Source organism: Malus sylvestris, chromosome 2, assembly GCF_916048215.2.
Source record: "Malus sylvestris chromosome 2, drMalSylv7.2, whole genome shotgun sequence".
Taxonomy (NCBI): domain Eukaryota; kingdom Viridiplantae; phylum Streptophyta; class Magnoliopsida; order Rosales; family Rosaceae; genus Malus; species Malus sylvestris.
The window spans coordinates 33,813,957-33,831,186 of NC_062261.1; the positions used below are offsets into that span (position 1 = coordinate 33,813,957).

The 17,230-nt window shown below is 35.8% G+C and overlaps 2 protein-coding genes across 2 annotated transcripts; both read left to right on the forward strand.

The window, feature by feature from the left end:
- The first annotated feature begins 7,094 nt into the window (after window positions 1-7,094).
- LOC126613810 (NADH dehydrogenase [ubiquinone] 1 alpha subcomplex subunit 6-like) lies at window positions 7,095-9,356 on the forward strand. The gene is made up of 2 exons (XM_050281409.1): window positions 7,095-7,406; window positions 8,994-9,356. The coding sequence occupies exons 1-2, from the start codon at window positions 7,119-7,121 to the stop codon at window positions 9,177-9,179; spliced, it is 474 nt and encodes a 157-aa protein (XP_050137366.1). The 5' UTR covers window positions 7,095-7,118; the 3' UTR covers window positions 9,180-9,356.
- Window positions 9,357-9,491: 135 nt separating this feature from the next.
- Window positions 9,492-10,903, forward strand: LOC126613811 (uncharacterized). Its single transcript, XM_050281410.1, has 2 exons — window positions 9,492-10,746; window positions 10,793-10,903. The coding sequence occupies exons 1-2, from the start codon at window positions 10,423-10,425 to the stop codon at window positions 10,802-10,804; spliced, it is 336 nt and encodes a 111-aa protein (XP_050137367.1). The 5' UTR covers window positions 9,492-10,422; the 3' UTR covers window positions 10,805-10,903.
- The last annotated feature ends 6,327 nt before the right edge of the window (window positions 10,904-17,230 follow it).

The window sequence follows — 17,230 nt, forward strand, 5'->3', positions numbered from 1 at the left end:
TCTGCTTGGAAACAGACCTAAAAAAACTTAGACATTTACAAAAAAATAATATTTCAAAAACTATTAGTATTATCACTAATAAGTCACAACATATTAATTTCTTAAAAGAAGAAATTAATCACAAACGGATTGAAAAAACAGCTAACAAATAAGTCTTTGTTAGAAACTATTGATAATTTTCAAAAGAAACTTATTAATGAAATCTGTTCAGATCTTCCCAATGCTTTTTGGCATCGTAAACAACATATTGTTAAACTTCCTTACATAAAGGAGTTTAATGAGTCTAAAATACCTACTAAGGTTAGACCAATCCAAATGAATCAAGAAGTTATGGAATTCTGCAAAACAGAAATTCAAGAACTTCTTAATAAAGGAATTATCCGAAAAAGTAAATCATCATGGTCATGTCCTGCATTTTATGTCCAGAAAAATGCATAATTAGAATGAGGAACTCCTAGATTAGTTATTAACTATAAATCTTTGAATGAAGTTTTGGAATGGATTCGGTATCCAATTCCCAACAAAAGAGATTTAATAAAGAGACTTTCTCAAGCAGTTATTTTTTTTCAAAATTTGATATGAAATCAGGCTTTTGGCAAATTCAAATTCATGAAAATGATAAATACAAAACAGCTTTTGTAACTCCTTTTGGACATTATGAATGGAATGTTATGCCTTTCGGCTTAAAGAATGCACCAAGTGAATTTCAAAATATTATGAATGAAATTTTTAATCAATATAGCCATTTTTCGATTGTTTATATTGATGATGTTCTTATTTTCTCAAAGTCTATAGATGAACACTGGAAACACTTGCACTTGTTTGCTAGAATTATTAAGTCCAAAGGATTAGTTGTATCTGCTTCTAAAATTAAACTATTTAGACTAATGTTAGATTTTTAGGATACAATATCCATAGATCTACCATTTAGCCTATTAATAGAGTCATTCAATTTGCTGATAAATTCCCAGATCAGATTACTGACAAAACCCAGTTGCAAAGATTCCTTGGATCATTAAATTATGTTTCAAAATTTTATCCTCATCTTCATCAGCAGTGTAAACCATTGTTTGATCGTCTTAAAGATAATCCTCCAGCGTGGTCTACCATTTATACTTCTGTTGTCAAACAAATTAAAACACATGTTAAGACATTGCCTTGTCTTGGCATTCCAACTCCCAACTCTCTTAAAATAGTTGAAACTGATGCATCAGATATCGGCTATGGAGGTATCCTCAAGCAAAAAACTTCTTCCGATGCTCCTGAACAAATTGTACGTTTCCATTTAGGAGTTTGGAATCCTGCACAAATTAATTATAGTACTATTAAGAAAGAAATATTATCTATTGTATTATGCATTAGTAAATTTCAAGATGATTTATTAAATCAAAAATTTTTAGTCCAAGTCGATTGCAAGTCTGCAAAACATGTTTTACAAAAAAGATGTTCAAAACATTGCATCCAAACAGATTTTTGCACGATGGCAAGCCATATTAAGCATTTTTTATTTTGATATTGAATACATTAAAGGCAGCCATAACTGCATCCCAGATTTTTTTAACCAGAGAATTTTTGCAGGGGAAGAATGTCGACCAACAGAAACAACAATAATCAGAGGAGGCTTCCGGCCACTCTTCCTCCACCACCAGTAAAACAGGAATCTATTCCTGATTCCTCATCATCGGCCCTAGCCATTACTAACCAATTTGTTCCCTTAGGATCTCCTTTAGGATCAAATGTTGGCCAATTCAGACCAAACTACCAAACGACATTAGCCAACCCTTATGATCCATATTCATCAATGCCCTCACCTTCAACCCAAAAAAACACCTAGCTTTGCTAAAACTACTCCTTATGTTAAGAAACATCCAATGGAACAACTTTTTTGCATTCCCCATCACATTAACAAAAGGCAATCGCCAGATAAAATAGCCAAAACCATCTTACCTCCAAACTGCCATTATATCCCAACTGAATCTTTCAAATCCCTCCAATATTATCAAGTCATTCTTAGTGAGACTGCAGGAGTTTCCATCAAACCTATTTACAGCACTACTCAGCCAATTAAACTCCTTTACCATTCTCTTCACATCGGAAAATTTCTTACTAAACAGGAATGGGGAATCCCCCTTTATCATACCAAAAAACTCCATACCAAACACGAACTCATCCCAAACAATAGATATAGTTATTTTGACTACATTCAAGCATGGACCAATATTTTCCTCCACCAAACATCTGACTTTAGTCACTCTTGGTTCGTTACATTTGACAAAAGTTTCAGGTTAAACTTTCCAACTTGGTTTCCAAATTGGTGGTGTGTATATATATGTATAGGGATAGGATGAAGGGACAAAGATTTTGTATGAATCAAATTAAAGTAACAAGCACATGAAACTTGTTTGTCATGATATTGGGATTAGGGTTTTGATGAACAAGTTATATCCTTTGTAATTTTAGGACCGTGCTCTTGCAAATCAAGAGTTATAACCATAAGCACTTTTCTAATTAAATTCTACTCTTATGTCTTTTTAAGAAAAATCTATTGGTTTCATTGCGTTCAAATATAATCAATGGCATAGAGGGTTTCAGAAATATGGAGATTGAAAGAAGAGGAAGAAGGATTGTTGAATTTTCTCTCTTTACATGATTCCCTTTTTTTTTTTTGGTAAAAATAAAATTACTTAAATTGTTGTGACATATGTTCTAGCATATATTGTGATTGTGTAAAATAAAGCCTAAGTAGAGATAAATTAGGAATCCTTTGGGATCTAGAAGATCTTTCCTAGTAGACTTTATATTACTTGGAGAGCAACTCTCCTCTTTATTACTATAAATAAAGGCACAAGGACTGGGGAATTAATACACAATTCCTCAAGTCTATTCTCCACTCTCTTTCTCTCTATGCCGCACCCCTCAGTTAAATATAGGCCACAACACATTATCAGCACACTCTTCAAGTTGTGCTAAAGAGAATTTATTCGTCTTCAATCAGGAGAGTATTACGTTTCAATTATTTTAATTGATTAAATTTTGATTTTCTTGAATTCATATACTTTTATTGATTTAATTTATTTTTCTTATGTTGAAAGTGATACAAGCTTTGGAGATGAAAAGCCGAAATTGAAGAAATAGTTTTTTGCATCAAACCTGTTCACAATATTCATCACGCAATCTAGGTTCTTTTAAAACAACGGTTTTTATCTCGATATTTTTTTCAGCCTTGATTGCATGAACCTTCACCATAATGCATGACCCAACTTTATGTTTTATGAATTTTAGATTCTACATCAATTGTTTATGCATTATATCCATAATATTGCTATTATGTGATTTGAATATGTGTGAATAAGGAAAAAAAAAAAGAAAGAACAAAGGTTGTTGAAACCCTAGAATTCGTATTGGGCTTGAAAACCTAGTCTGTCTTTGACTAGGCCTTGATTTCATATGGCCAGCGTGCAGCTTACGCTGAGCCACTAACCCATGAATTGCACAGTCTGGCTGAGCCAAGCCAGCTCCAATTTAAGCCACCACCCCCAGACACACAGAACCCATATACGAGTTCAAAACGACATCATCAGGGATACCATCTCCCTTAATCTGAAAATTGAGACCTCTATAGCCGACATCTATAGCGATGGTGATATGCCCCCCACAACGACGGCTTGAAATTTCTCATCATCCTCTTGATGTCTCTGGCATCAAGGACATATCGTGGGTGTCAACACCCAACACGATAGTTTTCGAGCTCCCTCAACCGTCTTCAGCCGTCTCATTTTTCGAGATTCCATGGCGACGACCTCGACCTCTATAATCCATGTTCGCCGTTATCCCTTATGACATCATCAGCCTCCATTAGTTCTCGAGGAAACCCTTCACCCATTGCAGATGGGCTTGGATCTCACGCCTCAAAGGCTTTGGGCATGTACAGCTTTCGGCCCGAACCCAACAAACAACCCTAGTTTTGGGCTTAGGACCTCACGGCCATTTTAGTTTTTAGACCTGCATCAAGCAGCCAGCCTATCAGTCTATTTTAGACTTTGGGCTCATTCTTTTTTTTTTTTGGGCTTTCCGCCTTTTTTTTTCTTCTGTTGGACTTGCAGTCCAATTCGTGCAAAAAAAAAAGTGTTTTGGGCCTATTTACTTAGCCCATATGAAACCCTAAACCCTATAAATTGGGATTTGGTTTTCAATTTTTCTTTCTTAGCCCATATTTGGGCCTGGGTTCTAATAACCCAATTTTTTTCTCTGTAGCCAAACCGATTAAAATAATAATTTTTGGACCTGAAGCTCCACACCATTTTTAGGGCCCTTTCCCTAAAACTTTCACACAAAGGGTCCCAAAGTTACCAACTATTAATATATTTGTTTTCTTTTGCTTTATATATTTTGTATTGTATATACTGCGTTTATTTGCAAGTATTATGAACTTGAAGTTCATATTTCCAAACCCAAAGTTTCAGATAAGTGCCATAGAAACCTGAAGTTTCTTAATGCGCAACACTCATGTTAAGACTCAAAGTTCTCCATGCTTAAATCCGTTTAAATCAAACCATGTCTTATAACCTGGATGTTCTAACTTTGCTGTTTATAGAAATTTTATTTCCTAAAACACCAATCACATTCTTGTTTCCGTCATTCAGCGTATTGTCAAACCTTAACAAGTTCAATTTCACTGATTTGGAATTTTCGAACAAGAAACTACTTTGTGTGGATACAAGACGTGACACCCCGCTTAACTACGGCTAGTTGCAAAATCATTGTAGCTAGTTATGGTGTGAAAGAGTTGAATAAGTCTCTGCCATGATCTTCATTCGAAGACTTATGCCTGACACATATCAAATGGCAGTACCTCATTGCTGAGGACTTCATGGCTCTTTGACTCGCTATGGACCATTTCAAACCATGTAAAGATGAATTCTTGCTTGAAGCACAACATGATTAAAACTTTTACGTCCATGAATAGGTATAATTCTGGAGTTTATATCCGATCGAATTTTGACTAGAAGAAAATCTTTCTCATCCTGCTATATCCAAATTGCTCCTAAAGTAGCAATATAGAGAGCAAAAGTATACCAAATTCTCGGATCTGATTACTATCATACATGTGAGAAAAAGGTAGCCCAACAATTCGGCTACGAGGTACCGAACAGTATAAATCCAATTTCGGCTGGAGTCTACCGAATGGTGTGCCCTGCTTCGGCAGGGATGCACTGACTTGCATGTTCTGCTTCAACAGAGGTGCACCGAACAATATTGCTCTACTTCGGCAAAGGCTACCGAACAGACCCCTCCAGTTTCAGCTGGAGCCTATCGAACCCAAGTCTGGGTCTATCTCTCTCTCATACATTCTGATTTCGAGTTTGTTTTACAACCTATGGTAGAATCTAGGCCTGCCAAGAGGTGGTATCATGCCCGAAGCATGATCTTTGGCACCTAAAAACTTCAAGAATAAGGGATAGTATTCCCAAACCTCAACCCTGCAGAATCTAACTCCGTTTTGACGAAATAGATCATTGGTTATGCATTTTCCTGTGCTTTTACCAATGTTGTTGAGGAGTACCTTTCCCGCAGTCTATCTGTTAGACTAATTTTGCTCCACCTAACACATTTGGTGAGCAAAATTTGACATGGAAGGCCGTATTGGCCAAACCCTCTTGTATATTTGGTTTACTTTGTGAATAATTTATTTTGTTCTTGGACTTAAGATTGGTGTTTGGATATCACTATTATTCTCGAATAAGAGTTAATCAACGAAAATTACCACATGTGACTTATACAATTAACTCATGCTTAGATATGTTTTGTGGGAAAGTTAGATGTCTGGTTCTATGCTAACTTCATACCTAATCACCCCCTGACAACCCTTTCATGCTTATCCAACTTGATTGTGGGGCATGACACTGCCCTATATTGTCCAATGGTACTAATTTTACCATAAAGGGAAGCCTTATACTCACTCGTTCCGGAAGAATGTCTTTTGAGCTTTAAGGATATTCGAGAGCATTATTACCATATTGAAACCAAAGTAGAAAATATAGTAAAATTCCTTTGCATATTACCATATTGCACTTCCTACAAATATAGCTAGAAGTGTATTCAAGAGAAGATGGAACGCCTAACAAGCAAATTACACCTATTCAGGCCCGCTATGTGGTTTGCCAGAAGCTTGAGATTCCAAAGGAAATTTCACTATAGTATATTGCATGTCGATTGGATTTTGAAGTGAACATCCAATACCCCATGTTCATACCCAAAACGACCTAGCAGAATCATTCACTAAACGCCTTCAAATGACTGCGCGATTGATTGGTCATACGTACCAAGTTCCCGATCTCTGCTTGGGGCCATGCAATATTCCAAGCAACCCTATTGGTCAGCCTGAGGTTGGTCACGACCCAACCTTATCAAGTGCGTGTGATATCCTATCCCCAAAATTAGTATTTTATTTTATTTTTGACATATTACGGAGATTTAATTGAAGTTCGTTCTTTAATTCTCCGTTTTGAGAAAACAAAGTGAAGGATATTTCTGCCATTTCTAATTTTACTCGACCTTTTCGGTCAACTCTTGAGTTGTTCAGGTAGAGCTTGAACCCACGAGTGTGTAGGAGCAAACGAATCTTAATTCCGAGTTACAAAGGAGAAGTTACGAGCCTTGGAAGTAGTGAGGCTTTCTTTGGTAACAATCCAGTCTCCAGTCGGTGGTGGTCAAGGAAGGCTTTCTGTCCAATCAGAACAAGTGAATAATTTGAAATTCAAGTTATTTCACGGAATAACACTCGTATGTATTGAGCTCGTAATGATACCTCGCAATTCAAAAGTCTTCCTAAAATAATTATCAAATCATCAATAACTACATCATATAATTTATAAAAATTAATCTAAATAGTTGACCACGTTACCATTAACATGTTTGTAATGGTTGCGCATGGGACTTTCAGCTTTAATAGTTTTTGTGTTGGTTGGTTTGTAATCGGGCTAGCAAACCCAATCCACCCCCACCCCCAAACACCCCCATCCACCCCAAAAAAAAAAAAAAGCAGCCGAAACGGCACCGTTGGGCTCGTGGTCACCACATCCACATCGATAACCTTTCCCAATAGACTAGAGTAGCGAATGCCTCCAGGGCGAGTGGAGTGGAGCGACACAGAAGAACTCAGTGAGTCGAGTTTTGAGTTTTCGGAGGAAGAAATGTCGTTTATTCAGCGGGCTGTGAAGGTGCCACCGAACTCGGCGTCTCTGGACGAGGCCCGGCACCGAGTCTTCGACTTCTTCAGGGCCGCCTGCAGATCCATCCCCACCATCATGGAAATCTACAACCTCGACGACGTCGTTACGCCCTCTCACCTCCGCACCGTCGTGGCCTCCGAGATCCGCAAGAACGCCAACGTCACTAACCCTAAGGTCCCCTTCTCCCTCTCTATCTCTCTCTCCTCAAATTATATGATACGCTGCTGTTTTAATCATCTGATATTTCGAACAACGAGTAAAATGTCTGGAATTTCATATTTGCCCACGAGATTTAGGGATTTTTTTTATACAATTAAGTTGTCCAATCTCGTATGTGCTATTGGATTTTCTGCCAAGTACTGACATGAATTTGGGTAGAAGGAGGATCGCGGCGAGTAGGAATGATATTAGATGCTGCATTTTTACTTGGTTTCAAAATTTTCACCTAGAAACACTTTGGTTTTTCGTTTCATTTTTGTAGTTGAGCTTTTGAGAAATAATGGTTGGTTGGAAAATCTTAGCATTGTATCGGAGCAGAAGATGAAAGCTCGAACCACTGCGAAACTTTCACATTCATGTTAAGTTTCAACCTTTATATTGAGTTTCACTTTTTTGGGCTCCATGGTGGTAGACGGCACACATTGAGGACATTAGACGATTCAAGCTCAAACCTGTGCAAAACTTTCATATTCGTATTAAGTTTCACTTTTTTGGGCTCTATAGTTAGAGGCCGCATATTGAGGACATTAGAAGATGCAATTTTATCTTACATACTAAACAAGGGAGAGTTGTGTTATGAATATTTGTTTTCCTATGTCCTAACAGCTTAAATTTTGATTTTGTGGGGATAACTAAAAACATGTAACGGGTAGATTTCTTTTGAGGATTCAGTATGGTATATGGACTCTGGTATTACTGCCACATTCTAGTAAAAGTCTAGGTGAGGATTCATCCTTTGTTAGTGGCATTCAGTTTATGTGATATGTCGTAATATAGCAGGAATTTGTGGGTAAAGCGCAGACAATGGATTCTAATTTTATAGTACCCAACTAACTGAGTCAGGAAGAAGGTTAGGCCCCAATGTATTCCTCTCCAGGACTTTGAAAAGGCTCTCTTGGAACTCATGCGGTTCCAGCGTGCTCAGAGGCCAAAGGCGAGTCCATTATGATCCACAGGACCAACATCATTTGAAGGTGGGCCCTGCCTAGAACAGTCACATTTGACTGGGCTTACGCACACACGTAGTTTACATACGTAATTAGGTTTCAATAAATTTCAAGATAAATCATGTGTATATTTAGAGATATGCTGTCAGCTATTCCTTTATCATTCTTGTGTTGTTTTGTCTTTGTTTAGCAACCTTCACATGGGTTGTCTCTATATGTTTCTGGATTATGGTTGTGTGTTTTGCTCAAGTTTTCTGGGAAATCTAATTCTGCCTGGAAGGAAGTATAGGAGCTCTCAGGCTACGGGGTCCTTGAATCATTGTATCAGGCTGAACACAAAGCTTTATTGAGTCAAACAATGAAATCAAATAAATTATTAATGTAATGCACTTTGACATGATTTCTGTTTAGTAATATGCATAACTTTTGAGTTGAAAGAGTTTCTACATTTGAGTTAGTTGTATTTTTGTTGGCACTAAGAACCAGGATTTTTCTTACCGTCCATACCTGATTTGCTAAAGTGCTTCATGCTTTTGTGATTTGTGGCTTATAAACATTTTATTTTTATTTTTATGTGGATGGTATTGAAATGCAGGTCATCGATATGCTGCTCTTCAAGGCAATGGAAGAGTTAAATAACATCACCGAGCATGCAAAGCAGCGACACCACATCATTGGCCAGTACGTCGTTGGTCAGCAAGGGCTTCTGCAGGATTCGGGCACCAAAGATCAGGGGACCTCTGCTTTTCTTAAAGAATTTTATAAGAGCAATTATTTTTGAATCTCCGCTGCTCCCTGGATGTGCTCTGGTGGGACTTTGCTTTCAGGGCTTCATAAATAAAGGTGTACTTGACAATGTTTTTGTATGTTTCTGTTGGATATAGATTGTTAAGGTCACTGAGTCATAACCGAATTGCTGCTGTTTATGAAGTAATTAAGGTTTTGAAAAATTAAGAAACGAGGTGTAGTAATTTCATTGGATGAGCATTGTAGGTTCTGGAGCGGAATTCTCTCCCCTCCTCTCATACTTTCCATTGTCTCTAATTATTATTTTTTTTTTTAACAAACGATATTATCTATACAAAGGGAAGAGGATGGTCTTCGCCTCACAATAGGTTGACAATAACGTGGTTCAAATTCGCCTTTGGCGAGAATCGAACTTAAGATCTTTCATTTACAAGTGAAGAGGAATACCACTAGACCGTAGTACTAAGTAGCCTCGCTCTATAGAACGATTAATATAAGATGCAGACGTGACCATTCAAATAGAAGGGGTGAGAATAAAAAAAAAAGAGGGGAGATAATTCTGTGAGGTTCTTTTGAATGTCTTTCCCTGAGTTTATAATCTTTTCTGCGTGCCTCGTTTCTTGGGAGGCTTGTTCATTGTTTCCGGCCAAACATTTATATACAATGGCCTTGAATTGAATTTGAGAGTATTGTTCTTCTGGTCATCTAGTGATCAAGGATTCATGGTTTAGTTGGGTTTGAGAGTCCCGCTCATTTGTTCAAGCACTTTTGAATTTGGCACCAAGGGTTTGAGTGAACATGCATTTTTTGGTCGCTAAGTGACTAGAGAACATTTCTAAATATGATATGCATGTGAAATGATTTTCATTTTTGGCCAATGAGCTAGAGTTGGAGGAATTGGATACTGTTTTTTTCTTAATCGTTTTACAATCAATATAAAATTACATAGCCAGTTTTCCCCATCTCTATTTTATGGACAGTTTTCTTTACCGCTTTACAAACAACATAGACTGATATGAGTTTGCTAATCTGTTAATTAAATAAATCACACATAGATTACCATTGTTAGGATTTCTTATGTAAATCACTTGTCTTTTATGAGTTAAAAGTATTTCAGGATCGTGTGATAAACAATTTTCTTTTCTTTTCTTTTTTCTCAAAATTTGTTTAGTAATAGTGATTTAAGTTATAGCGGAGTAGAAAGTAATTGTATTAACAATGGGGGATAGTTGCGGAAATTGTGGTTAACAGGTGGCCATAATGATTGTGATGGAGTGATGGAGGTGGTGGTCGCCATAGCGAGAGTGATGGCAGTGGAGAATGTGGCTGTGGTAGCGATGGTGGTGGGAGTGGTGGTGGCTAATGGCAGCAGTGGTGATGGCCACAATAATGAGACAGTGGAAGTGGTGGTGGCCATGATGACCAGAGGGAGAGGTGATGATAGTGTACAATATGGTGGTGGTGGCGGCGGCGGCGGCGATAGTAGCAGTGATGAGGGTGGTGTGGCGTCAAAGATGGTAATGATGGTGAGACGGGTAGTGGTAGCCATGGTGGCTTGGGTGAAATTGCTGGAGAATGTTGAGGTGGCAATGGTGGTGGTGCTGATCGTGGCATGCATGATTTGATTTTTTTGTTTAAAACTCCAACTCTATTTTATAATGTACCTTTTATTTGCTATTATTTTGAAAACTGTTATTGAAAAACAGAGGAAACATCAATTTGATGTTTTATAGAACTTAGGCTAAATTTAGTCTTCTACGTTTTTTTTTTTTTTGCTTAATTTGTTTTCACAAAACAATTTGCCAAACACAGTTCCCACCTGTATTTATATATGCAAAACCAAAAAAATAAAAAAAAAAAAAAAAAGTTTTGTAGAACAGTAGCAAACAGAGCCTATGTTCTACAAATTCTAAACACTAGGTAAGGAGTTCGTGTTCGCTTGACTCATTGTTCTTTTAAAAATAAACGTACACAAATGTTTTAACCACTCACTAATGAACTTGATATATGTCATATATAATTAGTAAATATAGTTTTAATCTTCATTCTTAATATCAAATATAACAGTGAATGACCACTGATGCGACTCTTAAAAACATAACCACAAGGTTATTATAAACAAGTTTTTGATCAAAGAAGTAGATTTGATATATGACCCCCTACATACATACTAGAGAAACGCTATGAAGACTCTCTTAAAATGTGATTTTTCACTCTCTGTTACAGTAATAACATTAATTTTTATGTCAATATTATAAAATATTGTACTAATAATATGAGTTTAAGTGACAAAGAATTTATATAAAATTCTATTTTTGAAAGAGTACATACTAAACCACGTGAGTAAATAGTGCAACTTGGTTGGGCTCAGCTCAACTTGTGGGAGACTAGAAGCAGAGAATTTGAGCTCACGTGACTGACAGGTGCGTTGTGAGCGAGATTTGGCAGTATTGAAACAAACAAAGCCACAGAAAATGTCAAACCACTGAACATTCAACAATGCATTAGAAAATAAAAATCAATTAAAAATGGAATTATTCAATTGTCCTGGGAAAGTGGACTATTTTCCTCTTTTTTTAAATTTTTTAAAATTTTTTTTAAAATTTTTCATAGAAGCAGACGTCTAGAGAAGATTGCAATTATTCAAACGTATGCACATTTCTTCTGGTAACCCGTTGGACCAACTTCAATGGTAAGCAATAAGTAAAAGCACTGATGGATGGAGATCAATTTTTCTGCATTTAAAATGGATGTGGCCTCAATTATTGATTGACACATATTTATAAATTTAATATTTATTAATTTTTTTTGTCATAAACTTAATATGTGTTTGAGGCCACAGAGAGACAACACCTATTTTGGGTGCAGAAGATTTGATTTTTGATGGATGCACCTTTTTTTTTTTGGAACAAACGATATTATCTACAGAAATGGAAAATGTAAGTTTAGCCCCACAATAAGTTAGCAATAATGTGATTCAAATTCGTCTTTAATGATAATCAAATTTAATATCTCTCACTTAATTGCACAAAAACTAGAAGGTTATCACTTATCATTCTCTACCAAACATGCCAATCGGTTAAGGAATTACCGTGCAGGAAGATTATGAACTCTATTTGTTAAAATTATTAAAGAGAATAATAGACACACAACAGTGATCCAGGATCAAAAAAGGTTTGGAAGACATAATGCTTCCTCTGCTCAACTGCAAGGTACATCTGGGATTTTAGGGAATACTAATATTGTTAGAGAATAGAGTTCCGAAGCGAAGCAAAAAAAAGGAGGTGAAACCAACACCCTTTGAACAGATGGAAGTCAACAAGAAAGCAAACATTAAATAACAAAACTTCTAGGTGATCAGTGCTGAAGTTGAGGGCCATTGCCAGATCAACACACTAAATAGGGAGCTCAAGGAAGGGAGCAGTTCCTGCCTGGGAATGTTGCATGGCTTGCACGAGTAATTTTTTAATCTCTTACTTATTTCATTTGGTTATATTCATTGATTTTATTTAATTTATACAATTTGATAGTAAAGAATAAATGAAAAATGTGTTAAAAGTAAAAAATAAAGTGGTTATAAAAAAAAAGGTGTAATAAGCTAAAATCGATATGTGAATATCAGCTCCCGTTTATAAAATTGTCTCAATTAAATCTCTCCAATAAAAAAAGGCTAAACTATTCACACACCCCATTTTATTTCTCACACACTCTTGATAATTTTAGTCCATTGATTTTCTTCAATTAACACGATCCGTCGGCTTCAATTAACACGATCCGTCGGCTAGAAATAAAAAAGGGTGTGTGAGAAGTAAAAATAAATATATAGGTAGTACTACCCTAAAAAAAACCCAGATCATCTCTGGATCTAAAAAAACTAAGCCTAAGGATCAAATGATCCGGACTGTTGAAATTTGATCTAACGACTATAAACAGGGGCCTATAAAGGTTATAATAATTGTAGCTTGGATATATATTATATTTATATATATATATATATTCATTTACTAAGGGGGTGAAACGGTTGGTAATGACCAAGGTATAAAATATCGATGATATCGGAAATATCGGTAGTCCAAAAATACGGAAATATCGATGGAAATATCGGGATATTATCGATATCGATAAAAATAATATGAAAACCACGAAAATTGTAAGAAAAACTTGGAAATTTTTATTAAAACTTTGCAGGGTTTATTTAGTCAATTATCTATTAGTTTATCACAAAAAAATTGGAAGGAAATGCATTGCATGTTGGATTTAACTGATTTAAGTTGATTATATAGCGATCTGACAAACATTGTGAATGTAGAAAATATGCAGTAATTAATGAAAGAAATTTAAACACACCATAATCATTTATATATAATGAATTAGTACAATATTTTACACTTTATACATTGCATGGTAAGATACATGAGTGACTTAGTACCACATAGAGTTCCTATGAGGTTCAAAATTTTCACTATCTTCATCATCTCTATTTGTAGAGTAAGTGTATTGTGAAGAGTAGTCAGCAACCATGTCAATGGTTTTCAAGAACCAAAACCCAAAAGTCAATAGGAAACCGAATACTTTGGTATTTTTCGAGATTTCGGGATTACCAAACAAATGGGATTTGGAAACCAATCCCATATCGAAAATTTTGGTATTTTTCGGGATGGGATTCCCGAACTTCATGATGGTTTTGGTTTGGGATTTTTTTGTTTGGGTTTGGGACTTTTTTGGTTTGGTTTGGGATTTTCGAGAATTTTTTCCAGCCCTACATCATGTAAATGACCAAATAAAAAATAGAAAAATTAAAAACCACATGTCATTGACTAAGTAATTAATTGACACAATTTAAAATATAATACCACAAAAAATTTGGAATATGTGCAAATTTGTTTCTTGTAAAAAGAATTCAAAACAAAGCCATATATATAAATATTTTAGCATATTATCACAACAACATAAGTGATATGGTGGTTAAGACGTTAAGAAGTCAAATAGGAGGGGTTCGAATCCCTCTATGCTCACTTTTAAGAAATTTTCAAGTATTTTTTGATTTCATATCGCGATATTTTGACGAAAACTCATTGGATACCCATTAAAATATCGGTAACTCTAAAAAACTTTCGCCGATATTTTCAATATTTTGGTCCTTGGTAATAACTAAGGCCGATGAAGAATATGGGTTTGATTCTTGTTTTACTGGTGGTGGTGGTAGAGTGGCAGGAAGCCTCCTCTGATCAGTTCTTTTTCCTGTCATTCTTTCCCTGCAAAAATTCTCTGGTTAGGAAATCAGGGATGCAATTTTGGTTGCCTTTAATATATTCAATGTCAAAATAAAAAATACTTAATATGGCTTGCCATCGTGCAAAAATATGTTTTGATGCAATGTCTTGAACATCTTTTTGTAAAACATGTTTTGTAGATTTGCAATCGACTCTAACTAAAAACTTTTGATTTAATAAATCATCTTGAAATTTGCTAATGCATAATACTATAGATAATATTTCTTTCTTAGTAGTACTATAATTACTTTGGGCTGGATTGGAATGGAAACAGTCAATTTCTTCCGGATCTCATGAACAATTTCTTCTGGATCTCCTGATCAAAGGAGGCTTCCTGCCACTCTACCACCACCACCAATAAAACAAGAATCAAGCCCAGATTCTTCATCAGCCTTAGCCATTACCAACCATTTCACCCCCTTAGGTTCCACAATAGAAAACCTCAGACCAAATTATCAAACATCACGTCCCAATTACCAAACGGCATTTGTCAGTCAATATGACCCTTATTCAACTCAGCCATATCATTCATCATCATCATCTCAATCAGCTAGCTATACCAAAAACATCCCCATATGTTAAGAAAAATCTAGATGAATATCTTTTTAGCATTCCCTTCAACATTCATCAAGAACAAGCCCCATAAAAAATAGCCAAAACAGTTTTTCCACCCAATTTTCATTATCAACCTACCAAGTCCTACAAAAAATCTCAAATATTTTCAAGCCATCCTCAGTGAAATTGAGTCCATTTCAATCAAACCTCTTTACAGCAAAACTCATGAAAACAAAATCTTTTACCATTCTGTTTACATTGGAAAGTTTTTAACTGGATCAAAAAGGGGATTCCCCCTTTATCAAACCAAACCTCTTCATTCATAGAATGTTTTTATTCCCAATAATCATTATAATTATTTAGATTATCTACAAGCATGGACTAATATCTTTCTTCATCAGACAAAAGACTTTAGTCATTCATGGTTTATTAATTTTGACAAAAGTTTCAGACTAAATTTTCCTGCATGATTCCCAAAATGGTGGTCAGTTCACGGCCCAACAGCCAGTCTCCCACCAGAAGAACTCCTCTCAGCTGGTTTCCAGCAAAAATTTGACAGAAGTCGATTCAACTACAGAATTACACTTCTCTCATTATTCATGGCCAAGTACAAAGTCTCGTGGATTATGAAGTGGAATTATGAAGTCGAAACAGGTGAAATTTACCATTCAAGATCAGTCAAATGGTGGGATAAGTTCAACCATCAGAAGATCATCAATTTGGTCCTCTCGGAGTTTCACATCACTCCAGCTATCCCAGCAACTCCAGTTCCAACTATTCCAGTTCAATAAAAAATGGCACTGCCAATCATCCCAGAACAATCTCTTTTAGACATTAGTCCTTCATCATCTCTCAAAGGTACAACCAAGTGATCCAAGTCATCAAGTTCAAAAAAGAAGGAAAAATCCACGCTGCTCAAAGACCTAGCCTAATAATTACTTGCAGAAGAAGTGATGCTCTACACAGAAGACTCCGACTTGGAATCTTCAGGTGCATTCTCACAGCAACCAGCCTACTCAGGAAATAAAATAAAAAAATTTAAAAAAAATTGATTTTACTTTTCTATAAATACCTTCTCATTATCTTCTACCTTACACCACAATTTCACATTTTGTCAATTAGTTTCAACCACATTCTTATCTTTCTCTCAAAGTTTGAATCCAATTTGTTTTTCCAACAAAATGACTAATGATCATAGCACAACAAGAGAAGATCATCCTAGCACGACAAGAGAAAATCATCCTAGCACCACAAATTGGTTAGATGATGATCATCCATTCACGAGCCCATTATTTGCCAATCACTTTGTTGTAATCAGAGCCCATAATTTTCCAATCACTTTGGATTATAATTTATTATTTATTGAATAGAGTACTTAATATTGTTTCCAATTTATTGAATTTAGTACTTTATTTAAAGTAAGAGTAAATTTATTTAATTTGGTAATTTATTTATACTAAGAGAATCTTTATTCAAAGGACATAAACACACCAAATAAAGTTACATAAACATACTAAATAATAAAAAATGAACTAAAAAAACACACCAAATAAAATTACATAAACATGCCAAATAATAAAAAACTCACTAAATGAACTAAAAAAACACACCAAATAAAATTAAATAAACACACCAAATAAAAACAAACACACTAAATGAACCTAAGTATCTTGAGCTTGTTTTAATTCCCATTGGTGCTTTATCAAGTCAAATTGCCGGGCATTGTGCATATTTGGCATTTGAAGTGCAATATATCGTTGAATAAGCCTTTCATTGTAACATCCATCATTTTCTAATGGCTCTTGTTGCACAGGTTGCACAGGTTCTTCGATGACGTCATGAGCACAATATATTTTTGTTTTGGAATTGTTCATCGTGTCTGGCTCATATTCATCAACATCATAATCGTATTCATCTTCCATAATCATGTTGTGAAGAAGGATGCACGTCATCATGATGGATCGAAGTGACTCTAAATCAAACATTCTGGCAGCACCCCTGTCGATTGCCTAGCGAGCTTGGAGGATACCAAAACAACGCTCCAAATCCTTCATGTACCCCTCTTTATAGCTTGCAAAGTGTTTTTCCTTCGCACTTCGCGGGTGTGGCACTGTTTTGACAAACGATGACCACCTTGGGTAAATGTCGTCTACTAGGTAGTATGGCCCATCGTACTTATGTCCGTTGATCGAGTACGTGACTTTTGGTGCTTTTCCTTGTAGGACATCGTTGAACACTGGGATTGGGCAAGGACATT

Bases quoted from the DNA above. Each gene is read 5' to 3' on its own strand.
- LOC126613810 (XM_050281409.1), top strand. From the start codon at position 7,119: ATGCCTCCAGGGCGAGTGGAGTGGAGCGACACAGAAGAACTCAGTGAG. The intron at 7,407-8,993 runs GTCCCCTTCTCC...ATTGAAATGCAG, and splicing joins CCAACGTCACTAACCCTAAG to GTCATCGATATGCTGCTCTT.
- LOC126613811 (XM_050281410.1), top strand. From the start codon at position 10,423: ATGGAGGTGGTGGTCGCCATAGCGAGAGTGATGGCAGTGGAGAATGTG.